The following is a 19,326-nucleotide window of genomic DNA, read 5'->3' on the forward strand; positions in this document are numbered from 1 at the left end:
ACAACTTTAATAGGATTCCTTATAAAAATCACAAGATTTGGCAATGTCAACATGATCCAAGCAGTGTTTCTCAACCTCATTTTAAAGAGGCAAGGGGTCATCCAAACAGGAAAACAAATCCAAAGATCACCTGAGGGGTGGGTTTTTCTTTTTTTTCTTTTTTTTTGGAGGGGGGGGGGAATGGGGGGAAGAATCCAAGGACTAACTTTATGTAATATAATAATGGTTTCATTCAAAACAATCAAAAGTTGAAAACATTCAAGCTAGGCATTTGCTGCTTCTATTCTCCCCTTATTTTGTTTGCTTCTTGGCTTGCATATATCAAAGCATGTATATGACACCTTCCACTGGCTTTGGTTCCATTTTATTTTAACCTGCAGTTGGTTTGTTGATCACTCTTGATGCCTAACAGACCACTTGCAGGCAATGGATCAAAGCTGACATAGAGACACAACAGGACCAATTGCAAGCTGTGCTCGCCAAGTCACATGAAATGAATGTTACAGAGGCAATATAGTGAACACTTCTACATCACCTGAGTAGTGAATTGGTGCCCTTAAGTCTCAGGAAAAAAATAAAATAAAATAAAATAAATAAAGGCAGATAGGATTTAATTGGGCCATGAAGACCAGGCTACCTTGCTGCTATCGGAGGCAATCTTCCCTCCTGGAAGCATATTACCCAGGTGACAAAAAAAGCACTGTTATCCTGCATTCTGCAAAGCAAGAATCTCCATTTCCTCCATATGTATTAGGTTTTTTAAAGATGAATGTACATACAGCTATGTGGAAAGCCATACTATGCTTACAAGTGCTTACAGATCCACATATTTCTCAGGGTACTCAATGTATAAAATATACAAAAAGGAAGCATCTGTTTTACTTGAGATTAAGGCAGTCAAAAGTACATGACAACAAAGGATTTAATAATCACATTTTGCTGAGAATTAGCTAGTTGACTTTGCTACCACCCACTTGCCTGAAACTTGCACAAAATATACAGCAGGCACCTGAGCTTGCTCAAAGGTGCAAAAGTGTCCCTTAGCAAGCTGCAAAAAAGCTGGAAATAAAAAGAATAAGAAATCAAGAGATTTTTTTGCAAGCAAGAATCCTTAGTATAACAGAAAGTATATTAATAGACCTCCAGAAGGGACTTCTCTAGCTCTTTGTAAAACAAAGGTTCACACAGAACGGATTGTGTCCTACTGTAAAGGTTAATGCTGCAGATGGACACTTAAGAAACACGAGTCTCCTGTATTTTGTGGAGAACAGGCACTGTGCCTAGTATGCTTGCACCAGTAGCAGGTGAGACCTCCAACATCTACTTGCCACTGCCTAAGTCAGAGCTTCCCTTCTCCATCGCTCTGCTGGCACAGCATTTTGGCCGCGGTCCAGGCTGCTCACTTCGGCGACAGCAAGCATCACCTAACCAAGCTGGCTGTGACATATTCAGCAGAACACGTAGGTCCAGGAGAGGACAGCCATCTGAAACAAAAGCTGAAAATCTCCTTAATTAAACAAAAAGAAAAAACCCACCCTCTACTTCCCACAGGCAGACATGATTGATTCATTTGCCCACACTGAGAACGTTATTACTACACAGATGTGCCCATGTTCCTGAGCGTGAAAAGCCTTCAGGTCTAGCCCTAATGACACGGGCACACCACAAACTTCTCACCAGTCCAGCAGTGAGGGCTGTCAAATGTGTAGCATAGCCAGTATGAAACTCTGAAGTAAAGAAAACAACAGGTCACCAGTATAAGATCAGTGAGGCAAATATGAGGAACATGGTCACTATGATGTGCAGTCCTGGGGCGCCTGCCACCAACATAGAGCTGCTTTGGGATGAAACAAGAGAGCTGCTACACGTATGACAATACTGTCCCACATTTAAGGAAAAGAAATGGCTCTGTGCCAAACTTAAATTAATCACCTCGTTTCTGGAGGCAGACTAATTCAAACTGATTTAAAATGCACAAAGAGATACCACATCAAAGCTTCTGTAGGGCAAATCAGTTGGGAAAAAAGACAAAAGTCCTCATTAGTGTATTAGTTGCTACCACCTTACACCTTGATTTATGATACAGTATAACAAAAGAACTAAGTTAATGGTTAGAAAGCAATCAAAAATAAAAATGACGATTGTTGATAACTGTCAAAGATGCAACCGACCATTTTCTGTCTGGGAATCCCATCTAAAATGACACCTCCAACAGAACCAATAGAAAAGAAAAATTGTAAATCCGTGGCTCATTTTTCTTAGTTCAGTTTTTTTTTTTTTTTTTTTTACTTCTTTCTTTCCAAAAGAGAAGATCTCATAGAAGTAACATACAGAAGTACGTATGAATGAATGAAAAGGATATTTATATTTGAAAAAATGACAAATAATGCCAATTTTAAGGGCTTTTAAAGAGCAAAATGTAAAAATAACCTTCTGTATAAGTTTTTAATTGAAAAGAAAAAGCAATAGTTGAGAGCTGAAGCTTTAAAAGAAACATGTTAAAAATAGAAAATTTTCTCTTTCCAAGGTATAGAAAAAACTTTTGTCAGCTGATCCTTGGAAGCTGTGTGCGAGAGGAACAAGAAGTCATCACATTTACACATGCACTAAACTGCTGGTTTTATTGAAATTATACTGTGCTTGGAGCCTCTGCCAGAATACAGACTAATGAAGTTAAATATAGCAGGAAGGCAAAAAATTCTGTGGAGAAAAAAAAAAAAAAGAAAAAAAAAGAAAAAGCCCACTTTAAGACCATATATTGAAAATTAAGAAAAAAATACGCTTGGTGGGTTATTTTAGTTAAGCATACAATGTTTATAGTGAAGAGAATATGGGACAACCCCATCCCATCCCTTTTTTTTGATGAAATTGATTTTCTTCTTAAAGTTTAATATGCTAAGCAATACCTACATTACAGTCTGCTGGAAAAGAAGCAAAATATAAGTGACTTTAAACCAGTGAACTCTAAAGAAATAACAGAAATGGTCAAACTGAAAAAAGTAGAAAACTAAGCACAATGAATCCCACTTTCTGGTCAGAAATCCTGTTCTGATTACCAATAAAGAACAAACTTGAGCTATCAATGAAGGATAAGAGTTTTTCATTAAATCTGTGAAAGCTACAGGAGACTAGGTTTTATGCACAGATGTAAGCATTTGATATCAGGAGAGTAAAGAGCTCGTGTAAGTAATCGAGTAAGAGATCATGCAAGTAATAACCCCAGATACATGAAGGTACATATTGCATAGAACCAAGAAGTAGATTAGAGCATCCTGCACAGATTTCCTTTAAATTCTCCTTTCATTTCCTTTAAATATGTCCCATCACCAGAAACAGTTCAAAAGACACAGACTTGGGGTTTTTCATACTTTTATTTTATTGTTTTTACACATCGCTTAAGAAGACACACTTATATTGTCATTCTTACCTTCAAATGCAGAAGATCATAGTTTGAATGGGCAAGCCTGAAACCATCAAGTTTTAAAAGTGATAGAAATTCCTAACGTTTGCTTCCTTAGACGTTAAAAAGTATTGTAAGTCAATAAATCTCAAAGAAATTACATTTTAGAAATAACATATCAGGAATCCTGGTAGGCTTAAGAGAGTTGTTGGATCCATTTATTGAAGTACAGCTTCATAAAGATTAAACATAATGATATCCTCTGGTCTCATCATCTTTGTTGACTTTCTGTATTTCACAGAACATCTGTAACATTTCACCACATAGCATATAATAAGCCTATATAAGCACATAATAAATAGCAGTTAGGCTATTATGTTCCAAACATGAAAGAGCAGACCACCACAAAGTCCAAATCCCATGCAGCAGTAGGAAATTAATTATTGTCAAGATCAGATTTCATGATCCCACCAAGCTGTTACTCATGTAAATTCCTTTGCAGCAATCTCATGATCAATTTGATCAATTTGATCCTGAGCACTTGAAGACCTAGCAACCAAACATTTATGTGGACAGTTTCCTATATCACTTCAAACAGCTACAGATGTGATTTAAAAGCCATAAAACACAGAGAGCTAGCAAAGATTTAGATCTGATTTATTTAGCTCCAAGCAGGAGATAAAACAATAGCAGTTTACATCAGCCTACGTATCATAGGCAGATGCAGAAACATAACATGTGAAAATTTCTAATTTAGGGGGAAACGAAACTTTAAAAATTCAAAAATTGCAAGCTGATGTTTCAGTTCTAAATTGAAAAGAAGGAAGAATTCAGATGTATTTTTAGTAAAAAACATGAATGACCATTAGAACAACTAAACTAAGAAAGGAGTTCCTTAGCCTTCACTCATGTGTTTTTGTTTAAAGGTAAGACAATGTCCAAAAGATACAAAACACAGTAACACTCACTGAAGTAACAGGCAATAATATTCCTGATAGTAGGAAACGCTGGGGGACATTTTAACTCCTGATATTAACACCTACTAACAGGGCGGGGGGAGGGGGGGATTAAAAAAATTAAAAGAGGAGTGTGCAGAAAATAAGATGTAGGAATATCGCATCAGGGCAAACATAAATCCTCAAAAAAATCTACATGAAAACATAAGCCTTACAGTATGACATTAGAAAAAGAGAGGGACATTGCATACACACATACACATGCTTAGGCTATTTAGGAGGTGGGGAGTAATTCAAAGGTGCAGAACCTGTCTGAAAGAGAAACTACTAGCCACAGTGATTGACATTTTAAAAAAAAATCTTTAGCTCATACACCTATGCAAAATTCAAATTCAAGACAAAAAACAGATGAACCAGAATGTCTCTACTAGGAAGATTTAATCTCATACACTAATTTTTTAACTTCTGAAGTTATCTTTTATATATTTATATATGGATACTAGTAGTAATCAACATAGAAACTAAAATAGAGGTAGCTTTCTCTATTTTGAGGAAATTAGGATTTCTTTCACTTGCTTTGTAAAGTATATAACCTCTGTTGCCTTCACACAATCTTTCTTGACCTTCTTGTACTTGTTCTTGTACGTTTTTTCGTGACCTATATTAATAAGTACTTCATTATTTTTGTTTTGGGATCCTTCTGCTTTCAACCTCACCAGGACTACTTGTTCGCTGTTGTTTTGGCTGAAGTCCCAGAGAAATAACAACTCCCTTGAGAACAGCCGCACAGAATTCAAGAAGAAACAGGTGCTCATGGGAGTATTCAACCTGGTTTCCTAACATAGCCACGCATAGTTCACGACTATTTTCCAAACAGTAAAATGGAACTGAGATACAGACAGCCTAAATGAAGAGCAAGAAAGCAATCTGTTCTGAGACAAGAAGTTCCTTAGCTTATGCTTGCTTGCTTTTTCTTCTTCTTCTTCTTCTTTCCCCCCCGCCCCAACACTGCAGAAGTGTCCCTGAACTTACGTTGACAACCTAACAGGACACGCTTGGCTTTCTATTTAGTATTTCCCCAAATGTCTCACTAAGCTTTCCTGATCAAATACAGAGCTCTGAATTTACTTAAAAAACAAAAATCCACGTTTAAAAAAGGGAATCCACATTAAATAAAACACAACTATATGACAGGGTGGCACATTTTCCTTCAGCAAAACCACAGAGAGAATGGGCTGAATTCTTTTTAGAAAATGATAAATTTGTCACAAAAATACTGACCGTCCCCAACCTATGCATTCAGGTCACCTTTATCAAAAGCTTTATGCTTGAAATCAACTGACAAAACTAAAAGTGAAATAAGAGAAGACAGTCATGTTCATGTGCCCATTTACCTAACATATTGGTGGTCAAAGGATGATAGAGGAACCATTACCAAAATCATCACTACCTTCTTCATGATTTGTGAATCAAGTCGTACACACTTTATTTGTTTTCCTTACAAAGTCGAAAAATGAAATGTTTTCTTTGGAGTTTGAATGAAACACTTAGATGAAAAAATGAAAAAAAGTCCTTTTGCTTGGTACTATCTCAGTTAAAATACTCCAAGACATTTTGGTTCAATGTAAATCAAGCCTTACCTCCCCCCCAATTTCTTGGCATTGAACCTTTACTTGACTACTGAATTAAAGGAGGAAAAAAAAATAAAAGAAAGAAAGAAAAGAAAAGAAAAAAGGACCTATGAAATAAGCCTCTCCGAAAAAAGACCACAGACGGAGAATAATTCCTACATTACAATTTTATTTTACAATTTTTTAAGGAAAAAACACCTCTACATTTCTTTCTTCCATGTGCTATTTTGACTTTTGAAATGCTAAAATCCCTGACTAACAATGAGTTATTTGATTCTCTCTCAAGCTACTGACTCCTTTTCTTACATTCTGCCTTCAGATTTCTTTTGTCTTCTCTCCTTCTCCTTCACTCTTTTGCTTCTAAATTATCTATTAGATCAGCGTAATTTGGTTTTCACTCATTTTTTTTGTCTCCACAAGACTGCTCTTAATAAAAAGCAGCCAGTGTCCTATTCACGTCAGAATCACAGGGCATCTTTTTCACTTCTACTCTCCTTGATTTATTTATTCTTCTACAACTTAACATTTCCTTTTCATAGATACGCCCCTCATTCATTTTCTATATAGTTTCAAGAACCATGTGCTCTCCTGAAGTACCTCCTATATCCCCAATTTTCTTTGTTTTCTTATATATGCCTCTTTCAAGCTCACATTTTGGGTCAGTACTCCTTTTCCCACTATATTCTACTTTTATATTATTTTTTTAGTTCTCATAGCTTCAAATACTTTATTCTTTTGTTCTGCTCATTCTGCAGTCTCAAAAAAAATCAATATTAAAGACAAATCTCCTTAGCTGTTCTTGCTATTCTTTCTCACAGTTCTCTCAGTCAACTTCTTTTGTGAGCATTTATTGTAGAGCATGTTTTACAATTTACAAATCCCCTATACCACATCGAAACGATTTAATGCTTTGTATTGAGCACCTTACAATCTGAAGAGAATACATAAGAGTATTCCTTGCCTTCACATACGTGAATGAAACGAACACTAACTTCCAAAACAACAGACACTATGTCACAACAATCTACTATGACAAAAGATGTTTTTAAAATTGTAACAATCTGTCAATGCACATTTGGGTTTCTCTGCTTGAAGACATAGATGCTATGTACTACCTTTTGCTCCTTGTCTCATTCTTGCTCATATTGTGACATGTTGCAAAATAAAGACTTGGCATACTTTGGTCAACATTCATCTTAAACACAAAATTTCAAGCACAATTTGAAGTACACAGTGTTCGTTTACAAATTATTACAATATTACAATTTTTTAAGGTCACTTCACATTCATCTTTATGTCTTAAAAGAAATACAATATTTATTCCAACAAACTCAGGTTAAAAACCCACTACTTCTGTGATATTCAGTTTTTAATAATTAAAATGGAGACAACTAATCAGTAATCTGGAAGCACAACATGGCAGATAGTTGAAATTGTATGCAGAGTCATTTTGGACCACCTTAATTTTTTTTTTTTCTTAATAAGTTCCTGATTATTTCAATTGATGCAGAGTCAGTCATTTGGAAAAGAAAAAAGGAGGAGGAAGTCAAAGGTATTAAAGTTTACAAGAGGACTTGGTTGGGGGGTTTTTTGTGTTTTTTCGTTGGTGGTGGTGTTTTTTTTTTTGTTTGTTTGTTTTTTTCTTTTACTCCTTAAGAAAATGGATTAATGGTTTCTTAATTCATCGTGATGATCCAAGGCAGAGAGTTCTACTTAATACGAATAAGGCTGTTTTGTTTGTTACCTTGCTTTCCCACCACAGGTCTGCACATGGAGCCTTGTTATAAACAAGATAAACACAACAAAGATTGAAGAAAGTGGTTTACATCTCATTTATTCCACAGGCACCAAAATCCTCAAAAATTTGTATAGACACAAAATGTCTTTTAAAAATGTTTCCCTTAATTACTCTAATTACGAAACTATGCATAGAACTAACTGAAAAGGAAATTAAACACAGTATGGAACATTGATTTGTTTCTTTCCCTTTAAATCAAAAAGGCATGAAGAGAATCAGACTATAGCAGAGTATATACAACTCAGCACTACGTTACTTGGCAATGAGGCTTTAACAGATAAGGAAGAGTTCGCACATAACTTGCTTGTCCCAGCCATAAGACGCACCCAAATTTGAAATTAAGAAAACAGCTGTCTCAGCAAGATGGCCCGTCACTGTTATATGAAGCTGATCTATGAAGTCATTTTCTTAGAATACTTACCACTAAATCCCAGTTATTTTGTTCAAGCAACGTTATAGCTTCATCGATATTTTCAATACCAGTACATGCCTGAAAAGAAAAAGAAGCAATAAACAGAATTAAAAGCATTGATCTAAATCAGAATATTAATGCTTAAAATTTAATTAATTCCAGCAGCATGACAGGAAAGGTATAGGTCTTTCATTTTTGTTAGAAGAGGGTAAGCCATAAGTCGGATTTCCAATTTTAAACATCAGACTCCTGGATACAATGTGCTATTCCACCAGAGAATTTTTGTGAAACCTTGAGGAAGGCACTTCGGAAGAAAGACAAAGTACTTCTCTGTAAAATTGAGACAATAGGGTTGTCCCACAAAGGTTTTTTTGAGAATTCCACATTCAAAATTAAGAAACACTCATGCTACCTTGAAAGGGACCACTTAAATACTTAAAATGCTAAGTTTGAGATAGCTGAAATATTATTTGGAAAATGAGAAACACTTCTAAAGAAACCCTACTGCTTCCACCACCATCTTACACCTCTACACTCCCTCCAGGTGTTACACAGGGCAGTATAAGAGGCGAAGAAGAGGACAAGCATGGCTTTCTGATCCATGTGAGTGCCGACCGACTACTGCGAACACAAAGGAGCACCTTTGTAAAACTATTTAAAGAAAAGACTATATAACGAATCGTTTAAAGTGTTTTCCTTTTAGATCAAACGTTTGCACACTGCTCTAGGCCTATGCTTTGCCTTTACCCAGTTTAAGAAATCCAACACAAGACCTTTTTTAAAGTAGTGATAACACCCAACAAAATGCTCTTGTGAATTTAGATTAATTCCAGCTGCACAAGAGCACCCCTACTCAACTGAAACCTTGATCCAGCATCCTGCTCGCTTCTTCTGATATCCCTACCTTTTCAACTATTCAACTTCAACAGGCAGAGCATTGCTCCTCATTTTGCCACTTGGTTGCTACCACTGGCCTTGAAGGATATCAGATACATCTCACCAGACGGGAAAAATGGATGCAGTTAAGTTTCTTTCTGGAACCGACCTTTGGCCTCAGTCAAAGCTATGCTCTGTATTCAAACACATGATACGAGTTCAGACTTTTACAAGATCTGAAGCATGATCATATTCCTTTTGTTCCACCACAAAGCTATATAAAAAGAAAGTTTAGTTTATATAAAACTACATAAAAGCCATCAAACTTTTTAACAGTAATAACACAGAGCTAGATAGCAGCAAACAGATAAGTTTTCCTCAACCCCAAAAGATATTTAGTTGTGTTTTTCCTTCATGTTATAGAGGAGAAAAAGGGGGGAGAGGGGAAGAGACCGAAACAGACATACTTTTTAGCCCCCCAAGAAATAAAATAGATGACAGGTCACACATTTTCCACTATAGCTCTTGATTTTTCTCCCAATTTACAACAACAAATGTAAGAAACAAAGTAAAAAAGGAAATTGTAAAGAACTTCAAAGTCAATTCCCTCTTCCTAAACTCTACGCTGAAGTTTTCCACACTTATGAAGCATTACGTGCGCTACATCTAGACAAAATACACTGGTCTGGAGGACAATGAGTAACCACAAGAAGACACTTCGGAGATTTTGCCCATGGACGGTAGGCAGCTGTTGGCCCATAAGGCTGTCGTGGCCACACTGATTCTCTCTGGACCACAGCAAAATTTCTTCCTTTGCCCAGCATGCTGTGTTCATATTGAGTCTCACCCACTTTGCATCTGGAGTGTTAAAAAGAGGTAAAGGAGATTATGTTCATTTTTCTTTAGAGATATCACTTTGCCTTCTCTTCCATTATTTATTTTGGGCAGTTGCTTCTGAAGGCAAAAGTGAGACAATACTTTAAAGCACTCCCTAGCAAATCAAAAGCTTATATACTTATGGCAGGAAAGATTGAGGAGTGCAGAGGATGAGATTGTCATTTCTGAAGTTACAGTAGGATTCAGTCTATCATAAACCAGAAATGGAAATGGTGGCTTTGACAAGCAGACATACAGACAGAGAGACTGTGCTTGAAAGCATGGCTTCTTCTACTTTCGCCTTTGCTCAGGACAGCATTTTGAAGACTGTCTCTTCTAGATTACATTAAAAAATTAGGCCAATTTTTCAGGGTGAAATTCAGGAACCAAATTAATTCTGCAACCACAAAGTTTATTAAGCCCCAGATGCAGACAGACTCCTACTACGGCTGCTCATATCTACTGATTTTGAATATTCATAATCTGCTGGAAGCAGGTGTCACTGAACTTTGCTCTCTTTATGGTTCTGTTCATTTACATTAAAACAACTTGTCCTTTTTCCTTACCATGAAAAACACACAGCTTACATTCGAAAGCATCTCTTGGCTTTTTGTTGTTTATGATAAGTGTTCTATGATCAGGAAGAGCCTGAATATCTATCACTACTTGTGTCTTGATTCTTTTCCCAAGGGTTTCTTGCCAGGAATGATGCAGATGTTATGTTATCCGGCCTTTCCCAAGACAATGGGTAGATGAGACAATTCCTCTTGTGGAATTTATACTGAAACAGATTTTAGAAAGCTCATAGTCTACTTCCTTGCTCACACAGTTCTATCAAGTGACAAGGAAAGGCTACGAAGAACCCCAAGAGTGACCTTGAGAAGACAAAGCACAGAAGATGTTCCTCTAGGAGATATGGGAGAGAAGCAAAGATGTGAAAGTTTCTCTTTGAGAAAAGCTACACATCAGGATCCAGTAGAATTGGCAGACTTGCCTAAGCCTGCTAGCTCACTCCCCTGAACTCCAGTACAAGGTAAGAACTAATACAGTTTTCTTCTAAGGTATCATTTGGGGAGTCTTTCAAGCTGGAAGGCGGTTGCTAAAACAACCCAAAAGGCCTATAAACCCTTGCTTGGCCAGAAGAGGCAGTTTCCTAGGTATTGCTCAAAGACATATTTTATTTAAGATTCCTGTTGTTTAGCCTGCTTACTTCGAACAGGAGGCCTCATGAGACATTAAGATGAAGGAAGTACAGTGAACAGATCAGAAGCTGTATATATGTATCCTCCCAGGGCAGCTTCTCACAGTGACTAAAACAAACAAACAAAAAAGTAGGAAAAAAAGGTGTAAGGTAAAAAGTTATATCTGGGAAGGAATCGGTTATCACTGAAGTTAGAAAGCAGATGTAGATAAAGAGTACAGTACTAATGATCAGTATGGGGCTGACCTGCTGGAAAGCAACTCTTCTGAGAAGGACCTGGGGGTCCTGGTGCCAACAAGTTGACCGTGAGCCAGCAATGTGCCCTTGTGGCCAAGAAGGCCAATGGTATCCTGGGGTGCGTTAGGAAGGGCATTGCCAGCAGCTCGACGGAGGTAATCCTCCCCTTCTGCTTGGTCCTAGTGAGGCCACATCTGGAGTACTGTGTCCAGTTCTGGGCTCCCCAACACAAGAGAGACATGGAGCTACTGGAGCGAGTCCAGTGAAGGGCTACTAAGATGATCAAGGGACTGGAGCACCTCTCCTATGAGGAAAGGCTGAGAGAGCTGGGACTGTTCAGCCTGGAGAGGAGAAGGCTGAAAGGGGATCTTATCAATGCGTGTAAGTATCTGAAGGGAGGGTGTAAAGAGGATAGGGTCAGACTCTTCTCAGTAGCACCCAGCATTTGGACGAGAGGCAACAGGCACAAACTGAAACGCAGGAAATTCTGTCTGAACAGGAAGAAAAGACTTCTTTACTGTGAGGGTGACTGAGCACTGGAACAGGTTGCCCAGAGAGGTTGTGGAGTGTCCTCCCTTGGAGATATTCAAAAGCCATCTGGATGCAAGACTGAGTAACATGCTCCAGGTGACCCTGCTTGAGCAGGGAGGTTGGACTAGATGATCTCCAGAGGTCCCTTCCAATCTCAACCATTCTGTGATTCTGTGGTGTGCTTCCTGACACACACAAGCAAGCCAGCAAATATCTAGACTCCCTGCTTGAACTGTTTCCATTATAAAGCAGAAACAAAGCTCATGAGCACTACCACAGGGAAAAGAAACAAGAATGAGAGAAAATACATATACAATAATTACACCATTTGTAGTTTAAATTCATTTTTAAAGTAGGATTATTTGCTATAATATCTGAATTTATGTCATCTACTGATATATTAAATAACCACAGTAAATACTCATACAAAATTGTAAAAACTCTTTACAATTTGAAGAAAACTATTAAAAATGTATTATTTACAATGAGTGTTTTCTAAAGTGAGCATAGTATGTAAACAACTGGATTGTCTTAAGTCATAAGTCTATAAAGGACTTGCTAATTCATTACCAAAAAAAAGTTCCCTATCACAGGTTTTTGTTTAAACAGTTTCTTCAGTGGAAAACCCTAGATGTTCAGCACTTGAAAGTCTAACTACATTCTGAGGAACTGATGAGATATTGACAACTCTGCAGAATACATTTTTACTCTGAAAAGGCTTTGCAAGAGTGACAGCTTGAGGTTCTATTTACAATTAAGTGAATACACCTAAAATCTGGTTATCATAGAAATAAAAAGTTACTCTTTGTAATTTATCAGCCCCATGAGCTCTACATGACCTTTCTAAAAATTGACCTTGTTCAAAAATTGTGCATGCCTCATCCAACAAGAATTTCACAATAAAGTGTTGTTCTTAATTCTGGGCTGTACAGATGACAGATGAGGAGAAGGTACCCAGAATTCAGGGCTCAAATGCAGGTTTTAGTTGCCCAGCTCTTCCACATCACCTGTGCAGTCCAGCTGACTTGCAACTGTCCATATGCCCTCTTAGCCCTTATCAACCAATTCAGCTCAGCTTAGCATAAGAGCACACAGTGAAAGGAGTAACCTCATCCCAGCAGATGCAGGGTAATTAAGCAAACATTCATTTGTATATCTGCATCCTTCATAAGTCATTTTGTTGGTGATTTACAATCTAAAATAGAATTCTACTCATTCCCTCTTAGCAATGCAGGCCCATCAGGGTAACAGGAATGGATAGCTGTGAACTAAGATTTTTAATATGCAGGGAAAGCAGTTTTGTTAACCTTGCACCATTTTTACAGTCACTTTTTGACAACTAGCAAAAATAGTCAACAAAAGATTTCTGAACAACAGTAATGAATGGATGAACATTACCTATCGATGTAGCAACAAAACAGACATTTCGTTTAAGATTTTCCTCAATATGCTGTTAATGTCATAGTTGTAGCAGACTAAGACTTCAGAATAATATTTCAACAGGAAGCAGAACTGATTCAGATACTATAAATTGTCACGTACAAATCCCCGCCTCAAATCATGATCCATCACTGGTCTAAACAAATAAAATAATAAAAGGAAATAAACGTTTTGATTGTTTTTAAGTGTATATCATACAAGACAAACACACACACACAGGTGTAGTTTGCACCTCGTTTACTTCCTCCAAGAAAGTAAGCATTTAGCTCCAGGTCTGTCAAAGACTTCTGGAGCAGTACAGTAGTTGCACAGCCACCTGGTCTACTCAGGCCCCCATTTTCTCTAGGGAAACCCACATGGGAAACAAGTAGGTTCTATGAGCAACAAAACTAATAAAGCCTGGTTTGCGAGGGGTTTGTGTCTCACCCCTAATTGCAACTGATTTAAGCTTTTCCTATGGCTGGAATACTTATAAGGGCTTCTTTCTTAATGGACTTCTTTCCACGTTACCTGGCTCTACTTTCGTACAATTTAGAATGTAGTTGGTATGAGTCCACCAGTTCAAAAGCCATCGGTGAGCAGAAAGGGGCACCATAATCATATATACTTTGCTTCTTTAGGAAGGCATACTGAAAACCAGGGGGGCTGCTTCTTTAAGATACATGAAAGATATATGAAAGCATGGTATTTTGCTCATTTTTATGTCTTCCATTGTACCCAGGCAAGAAATAACCTCCCCAACACCTGAAAAAATTTTCATTTTGCAGAAACAGAAAAATCCTTCAAAATATAGGAAAGTAGATGAGCTCTGAAGAAACAGACACATCTTTTTCACTAAGCAAGTAAGGTGATACTAACTGAGAAGGCTTTTTTGAATTGCAGAGTTGAGTGATTTACCTATTTACTAGAAGGCCTTAAATATTTTAGAAGAAAATTCTTTCTAGTACACTCCTAACTCTTGATTTAAGCAATAACCAGCACATCACATTCATCTCAGTCATCACACTTAAACAAACAAATCACCACAGTAAAGGCAAAACCTTAAAGGCTTACTGGTTTGCAAATCACCTTCACACATCAAAAAGAAACCAAAGAATTTTTTGAAGGACAAAGGGCAAGAAAAGGTAGGAGTTCCTTTTCTTACTTCTCTCTGGATTTTCTCTAAATACAAGATAATGTTTTGCACTTCACAGCAGCAACAGCACTTTCTCTAAAGACTGTACAGTCTCTTCTGCGTTTTTCAGACCACACAAGAGGAAAATGAATGCGAGGATGAGTGAACTCTTGGACTGAACTGACTGCATAAGATCAGATTCCAAAGATAAAATTACGGAATGTTAAAATAATTTTCCTAGCTTCCTGCTTTTTCAGGCCAGCTAAGTGTACACATCATCCAGATTTAGATTTGCATACAGTGAGATTTCAGAGCTCTTCAATTTTTTTTTTCATAGCTTTACAGATTAACCAACACCCTAGTCAGATACTGTTGGGGAGCTTACCCTTGGAAAGTCTTACATCTATCCATTAGAGGTCTTTTTATTTAATTGACACAGTAACCTTTATCACTGTTATACAGAAACAGTAATTAGCTATTGAGGAAATAATTCCATAGAAGAAGAGCTGCAGGGCAGACAGAATTCAAGACATTCAAGATGAACCTAGGAGGTGCTTCCAGAGAGCTGTAGTGCAGGATGGTAGACTTGCTCTTCTAAATGACTCGCAGGGTGGTCTGACCGTGGCAGCCGTAACAGCTGGATTTGGGGTTTGAGACCCTCTGTGACCCCCAGCCCAATAGCAAAGGCTTCAGCCTACCTCCACATCACAGGAAAGCAGCTGACTTCCCCATCTGGCAGCAGTTGCCGTTAAAACGCTCCCTCCCACACCTGCCGCAGAGATCCAGGCAGTTGTTACGCAGGGAAGCTGGACAGGACAACTGCTGCGTGTGACACAGAGGAGCGGGCTGTTACTTCTCCTGCAGAAGCTGAGAAAGCAACAAACAGCTGTTGCTGACTCAAATACCGAGACAGGCTCCCGTTGCCCTGCTGGAGAGCGGGTGGCAGTTGTTGCACAGAAGCTGGGAGCAGATGGTATTTGGCAGCTGGGCAGAATTTGCTAGTCAGATCTCACCTGCAGCACCATTCCCCTTCCCAAAAAGGCAAAATGCAGCAGCTCAGAAGTATCCAGAAGATCAGATTCAGCCTATCAGCCAGTAGTTGGATCTAGCTGAAGGATACTTCAAGGACTGCCTCTCACAACAATTTTGTTGAGCAATTCTGTATTGCCTTTGACTACCAACAATACCTACATTTTCCTCAACACAGGGAACATCTCTAAGCTAAACCAAGCTGGGATTTAGCCTAGAAGGATTTTGCAGAACAGGTTCCGGTCCATGAAAACCATGTGGATAGATGTCACTGAAGTCCACAGTGCATTGCTCCCTCTCCTGCAGGGGTCAACTGGAAAAAAAAAAGCTCATTTGTACCTGACTAGTTTCCACAGGCACTTTGCAGTTAACATCCTCAGTTAGAACCTCCTGCAGTAATCCAGGAGAGATGGAAATACAGGTACCACGCTCAGTCCATTAAATAAAAAGAAAAAAATTGGAGCCATAGCTTCAAGTACCCAGAGCGGCAATAAACGTGGACATCTGATCTGCAGGGCAGAATCATAACAGTTGTCAACTATAGACTTTCTCCTCACACTAACATCACATCCATCTGTCTCAGAATAAGATTAAGCTACTGTCATTCAATCTGATGCCTATTCCTCAAATACTGAAACAGCTGATACAGACTCTCCTGTGCTGGATGAAAAAGCGGAAAGAGCTTTCAGTCGTCAGCATTTTGTTTCCACTGTAGCTCAGGGCATCTTTTTAATATTAATATAAAACTACAGTATCCAAAGAAAAAAAAACGTTAAGGCACTACAAGATTCAACAGGTGAGAACAGCTGTGAAGAGAAGCTTTCATTCCTTGGGATCTCTCAGCAAGACCTTGGGAAGCCAGCGTAATGCATCTTCATTCACCACAACTGCACAAGCAGTATTTTATGACATGTTTAGTTTTAAAGTTACCTGATAAGTTTTATTACTAGATATAGCAATGCAACTGGAGCTATCTCTATTCCATAATGATATAGAAGTTTTAAACAGAAATTGAAAACACTTGCAGAGAACAAATGTTGTTAAAATGGATTCACTATCCCTTCGGTAACTCACTCATCAAAAGACAGGCAAGACCAAGAGCATGAAAAACTCTTTTTGAGTACAGACCATAAAACTGTTCAGAAGCCTAGCAGAAATCTGTTTTGAGGTCAGCAGCTTGAATAACTCAAAGCCATTTTTAATAACACAGAGGATATTGCTTATATTTCACAGGCTATCACCTTACATACTTCTCCTCCAATATAACCAAAATTTAGTTTGCAGTTTTATTTGTTCCTTCAATTACAGCAAGACAGCTCAGTTCACAGACACAACTCAGAACCTGATGGGAAGCTGAAGATCTCCAAAGACAGTCTAGAACCTCTCTGGGCAGCTTCTTCCAGTGTTTGACCACCTTCACTGGGATGAATCTTTTTGTTATCTCTAAATAATATATTTATGTAAATTATATAAATATAAATACATCATATAACCTGCCTTGCTGTAACCTGTATCCATTGCTTCTTGTCCTTTCACTGTGCACCTCTGAGAAACATTTGACCCCATCCTGTCTATTGTCACCTATTACATAATTGAGGGAGCAATTAGATCCACCAAATAAAACAGAAAATTAATTCCTCAGTTTCCTGGATAAGCTCTTACTAATGCACCCCAGCATGCAACTATTACCAGATTTAGGTTCCATGTATATATAACTCCTCTCTTGACCAAAAAGAGATTCAGTATATTCAGACACTCAAAATCAAGAATTTTTGGTACCTTGGCACCTCTCATCCCAGAGTCCCATCAGCCTCAGGACAACCTTCGCTGACTGCAGCACCAGCTACATATGGGCTCCTCTTTGCTACCTCCTGTCATTCCAACCTTGCAATCACCCTACTGATGTAGTAAAACTATTCTTATTTTGACTCATCTGTGGTTAATAAATTTACTTTTACTTCTTTCTGTTTTAGACAAACACTAAAAAAAAAAATCCAGGCATATCAACTGAGACACAAACTGAAAGGTCACCTACTGCAAGCACTGAAACAAAGAGATAAGAATGCTTCTCTGTTTTTACATAACTCAGAAGACCATCTGGTAACAATTAAGCAGACTCACCAGCTGTTCATTTAACAAGAACAAATTAGTACACTTACCAGTATCAGAAATCTCAGAAGGGTTTAGGTACACATGCTCGGCTAAAATTTTGCCCAGCGCATTTCAGCTCCCACCCCCAACCATTTACAAGCTTCATCACTGTACTATCTGAACACCACCTTAAACAAAACTCTCCAGGAAGCATTAGCTCCATTTTACAGAAGGATCAGGGAACAACAAAATAAATAACAGTACTTTTGAAGGTCACACAAGGTATTTCTACCCACTAGTCTGCAAGCAGATGAGAGTGGACTTTGCCCATGCTCTGAGATGACTGAAAGCCTTATGAACAAAGCAAGCAGGGTACAAAGTCTAAACCAGCAGTGCGAAGCTCTAACCACTTCTTAGCAGAGCTAGCTAACTTGCCACCACACTCACCACTTTCAGATGGTTTCCAGCCCACTCTGGACACTCTCAAGACTCTGGAGCAAATTCTGCCTCCAGAATACCACGAAGGCACATCCTTAAGTCGTCCATGAGCTGAGCCAAGACATGATTCAAGTATTTAAGCCACATGTTCTCTGCACTACAATCAGTTTGAGCACTGCTCTTGGTATTAAAAAGCAAAACAAAACAAAAATTAGTGCCCATTAATTAGTTCTCTGGACTACTAAACCTGCCTGCCTTTCCAGACAAGTTTGATTTCTGTACCATGAGAATTAGTAGAAATTCTAATAAAGTATATAAATTAGTATATACATGAATACATATAATGTACTGAGGAAAAGGCAACGCTGCTTTCATAGAGCAGACTCACACATCACAAAGCTATTCACTCCTATGAAAATATCAGTCAGCTGAAGAACTCAAGACCTACTCAAACTGACACAGTTTATTTTCCGAAGTCTTACAACAAATTCCAGCATCAGATTCTTAAAGTGTTGACTTTCAGAAACAAGGATGGGTTAATCCATTCAGTTCCCATTTCTTACAGTTCTTTCCTAAGGCTCGGCTACTAGCTGCTGCTGGAGATCAGACACTAGGCAAACTGGCTCCTTGATCTGAGCTGATACGGCAGCTTTGACATTTGCTCACACAAACAACCTGACCTTTAAAAAAAAATAATAGAGATGACTCAGCTTCAGAGCTCTTGTCTTTACAAATTGTTTCCTGCCATAGGTAAAATACGAAATCTATATAAAATAACCCTGAAGGACTAACATATTCTAGTTTAGTTTAAAAACATCTCTTACAAACTTCAGCTTTATTGAAGTATCTTCTGAAATCATTACTACTCCCACAGAACAAAGACCTGCTCAACCAGTCAGACATAGAGGACCAGCAGATGATTACTTTGATAGAACAAATAACATATAATCCATGTATTAGGTCTCTGGTTTCTTCCATGAGTAGTTTGTTTTTACAATTGCACATTAATCTAGTCAACTCTAAAAAATGGGCTTAATTAATAAGTATCAATCCAGCCAGTGAGCACGTCATTTCCTTTTATCCAAATGATGAGGGACGAGTAAAATATTACATATTTACCCAGACTTTTTAGTCTAGTTAAAAGAAAGGACTCATTTAAATGGCTACCCTACAAATGCACAAATTCATGCACTCAGTAGGAAAAATAGAAAATCCTATCAGAGATATGCCAAATAGATCCTCTAATAAGCTATTAAAACTTACTCCTACTAGGAAAAAAAAGCATGAAAGTCAGGC

At 38.0% G+C, this 19,326-nt stretch overlaps 1 protein-coding gene and 1 long non-coding RNA gene across 2 annotated transcripts in view; both read right to left on the bottom strand.

Moving 5' to 3' along the window:
• FAF1 (Fas associated factor 1) overlaps positions 1–19,326 on the bottom strand; it is a 177,499-nt gene that overhangs the window by 150,258 nt on the left and 7,915 nt on the right. Inside the window, exon 2 of the mRNA XM_064516191.1 lies at positions 8,207–8,275. Coding sequence (XP_064372261.1) covers positions 8,207–8,275 — 69 coding nt within the window. The remainder of the gene's footprint in view (positions 1–8,206; positions 8,276–19,326) is intronic.
• LOC135329054 (uncharacterized) lies at positions 13,581–17,965 on the bottom strand. Its single transcript, XR_010390254.1, has 2 exons — positions 17,661–17,965; positions 13,581–15,814 (listed from the first exon to the last, which is right to left on the bottom strand). It is a non-coding gene; the product is annotated as an uncharacterized LOC135329054 (long non-coding RNA).

The sequence above is a fragment of the Dromaius novaehollandiae genome, chromosome 8, assembly GCF_036370855.1.
Source record: "Dromaius novaehollandiae isolate bDroNov1 chromosome 8, bDroNov1.hap1, whole genome shotgun sequence".
Classification (NCBI taxonomy): Eukaryota; Metazoa; Chordata; class Aves; order Casuariiformes; family Dromaiidae; genus Dromaius; species Dromaius novaehollandiae.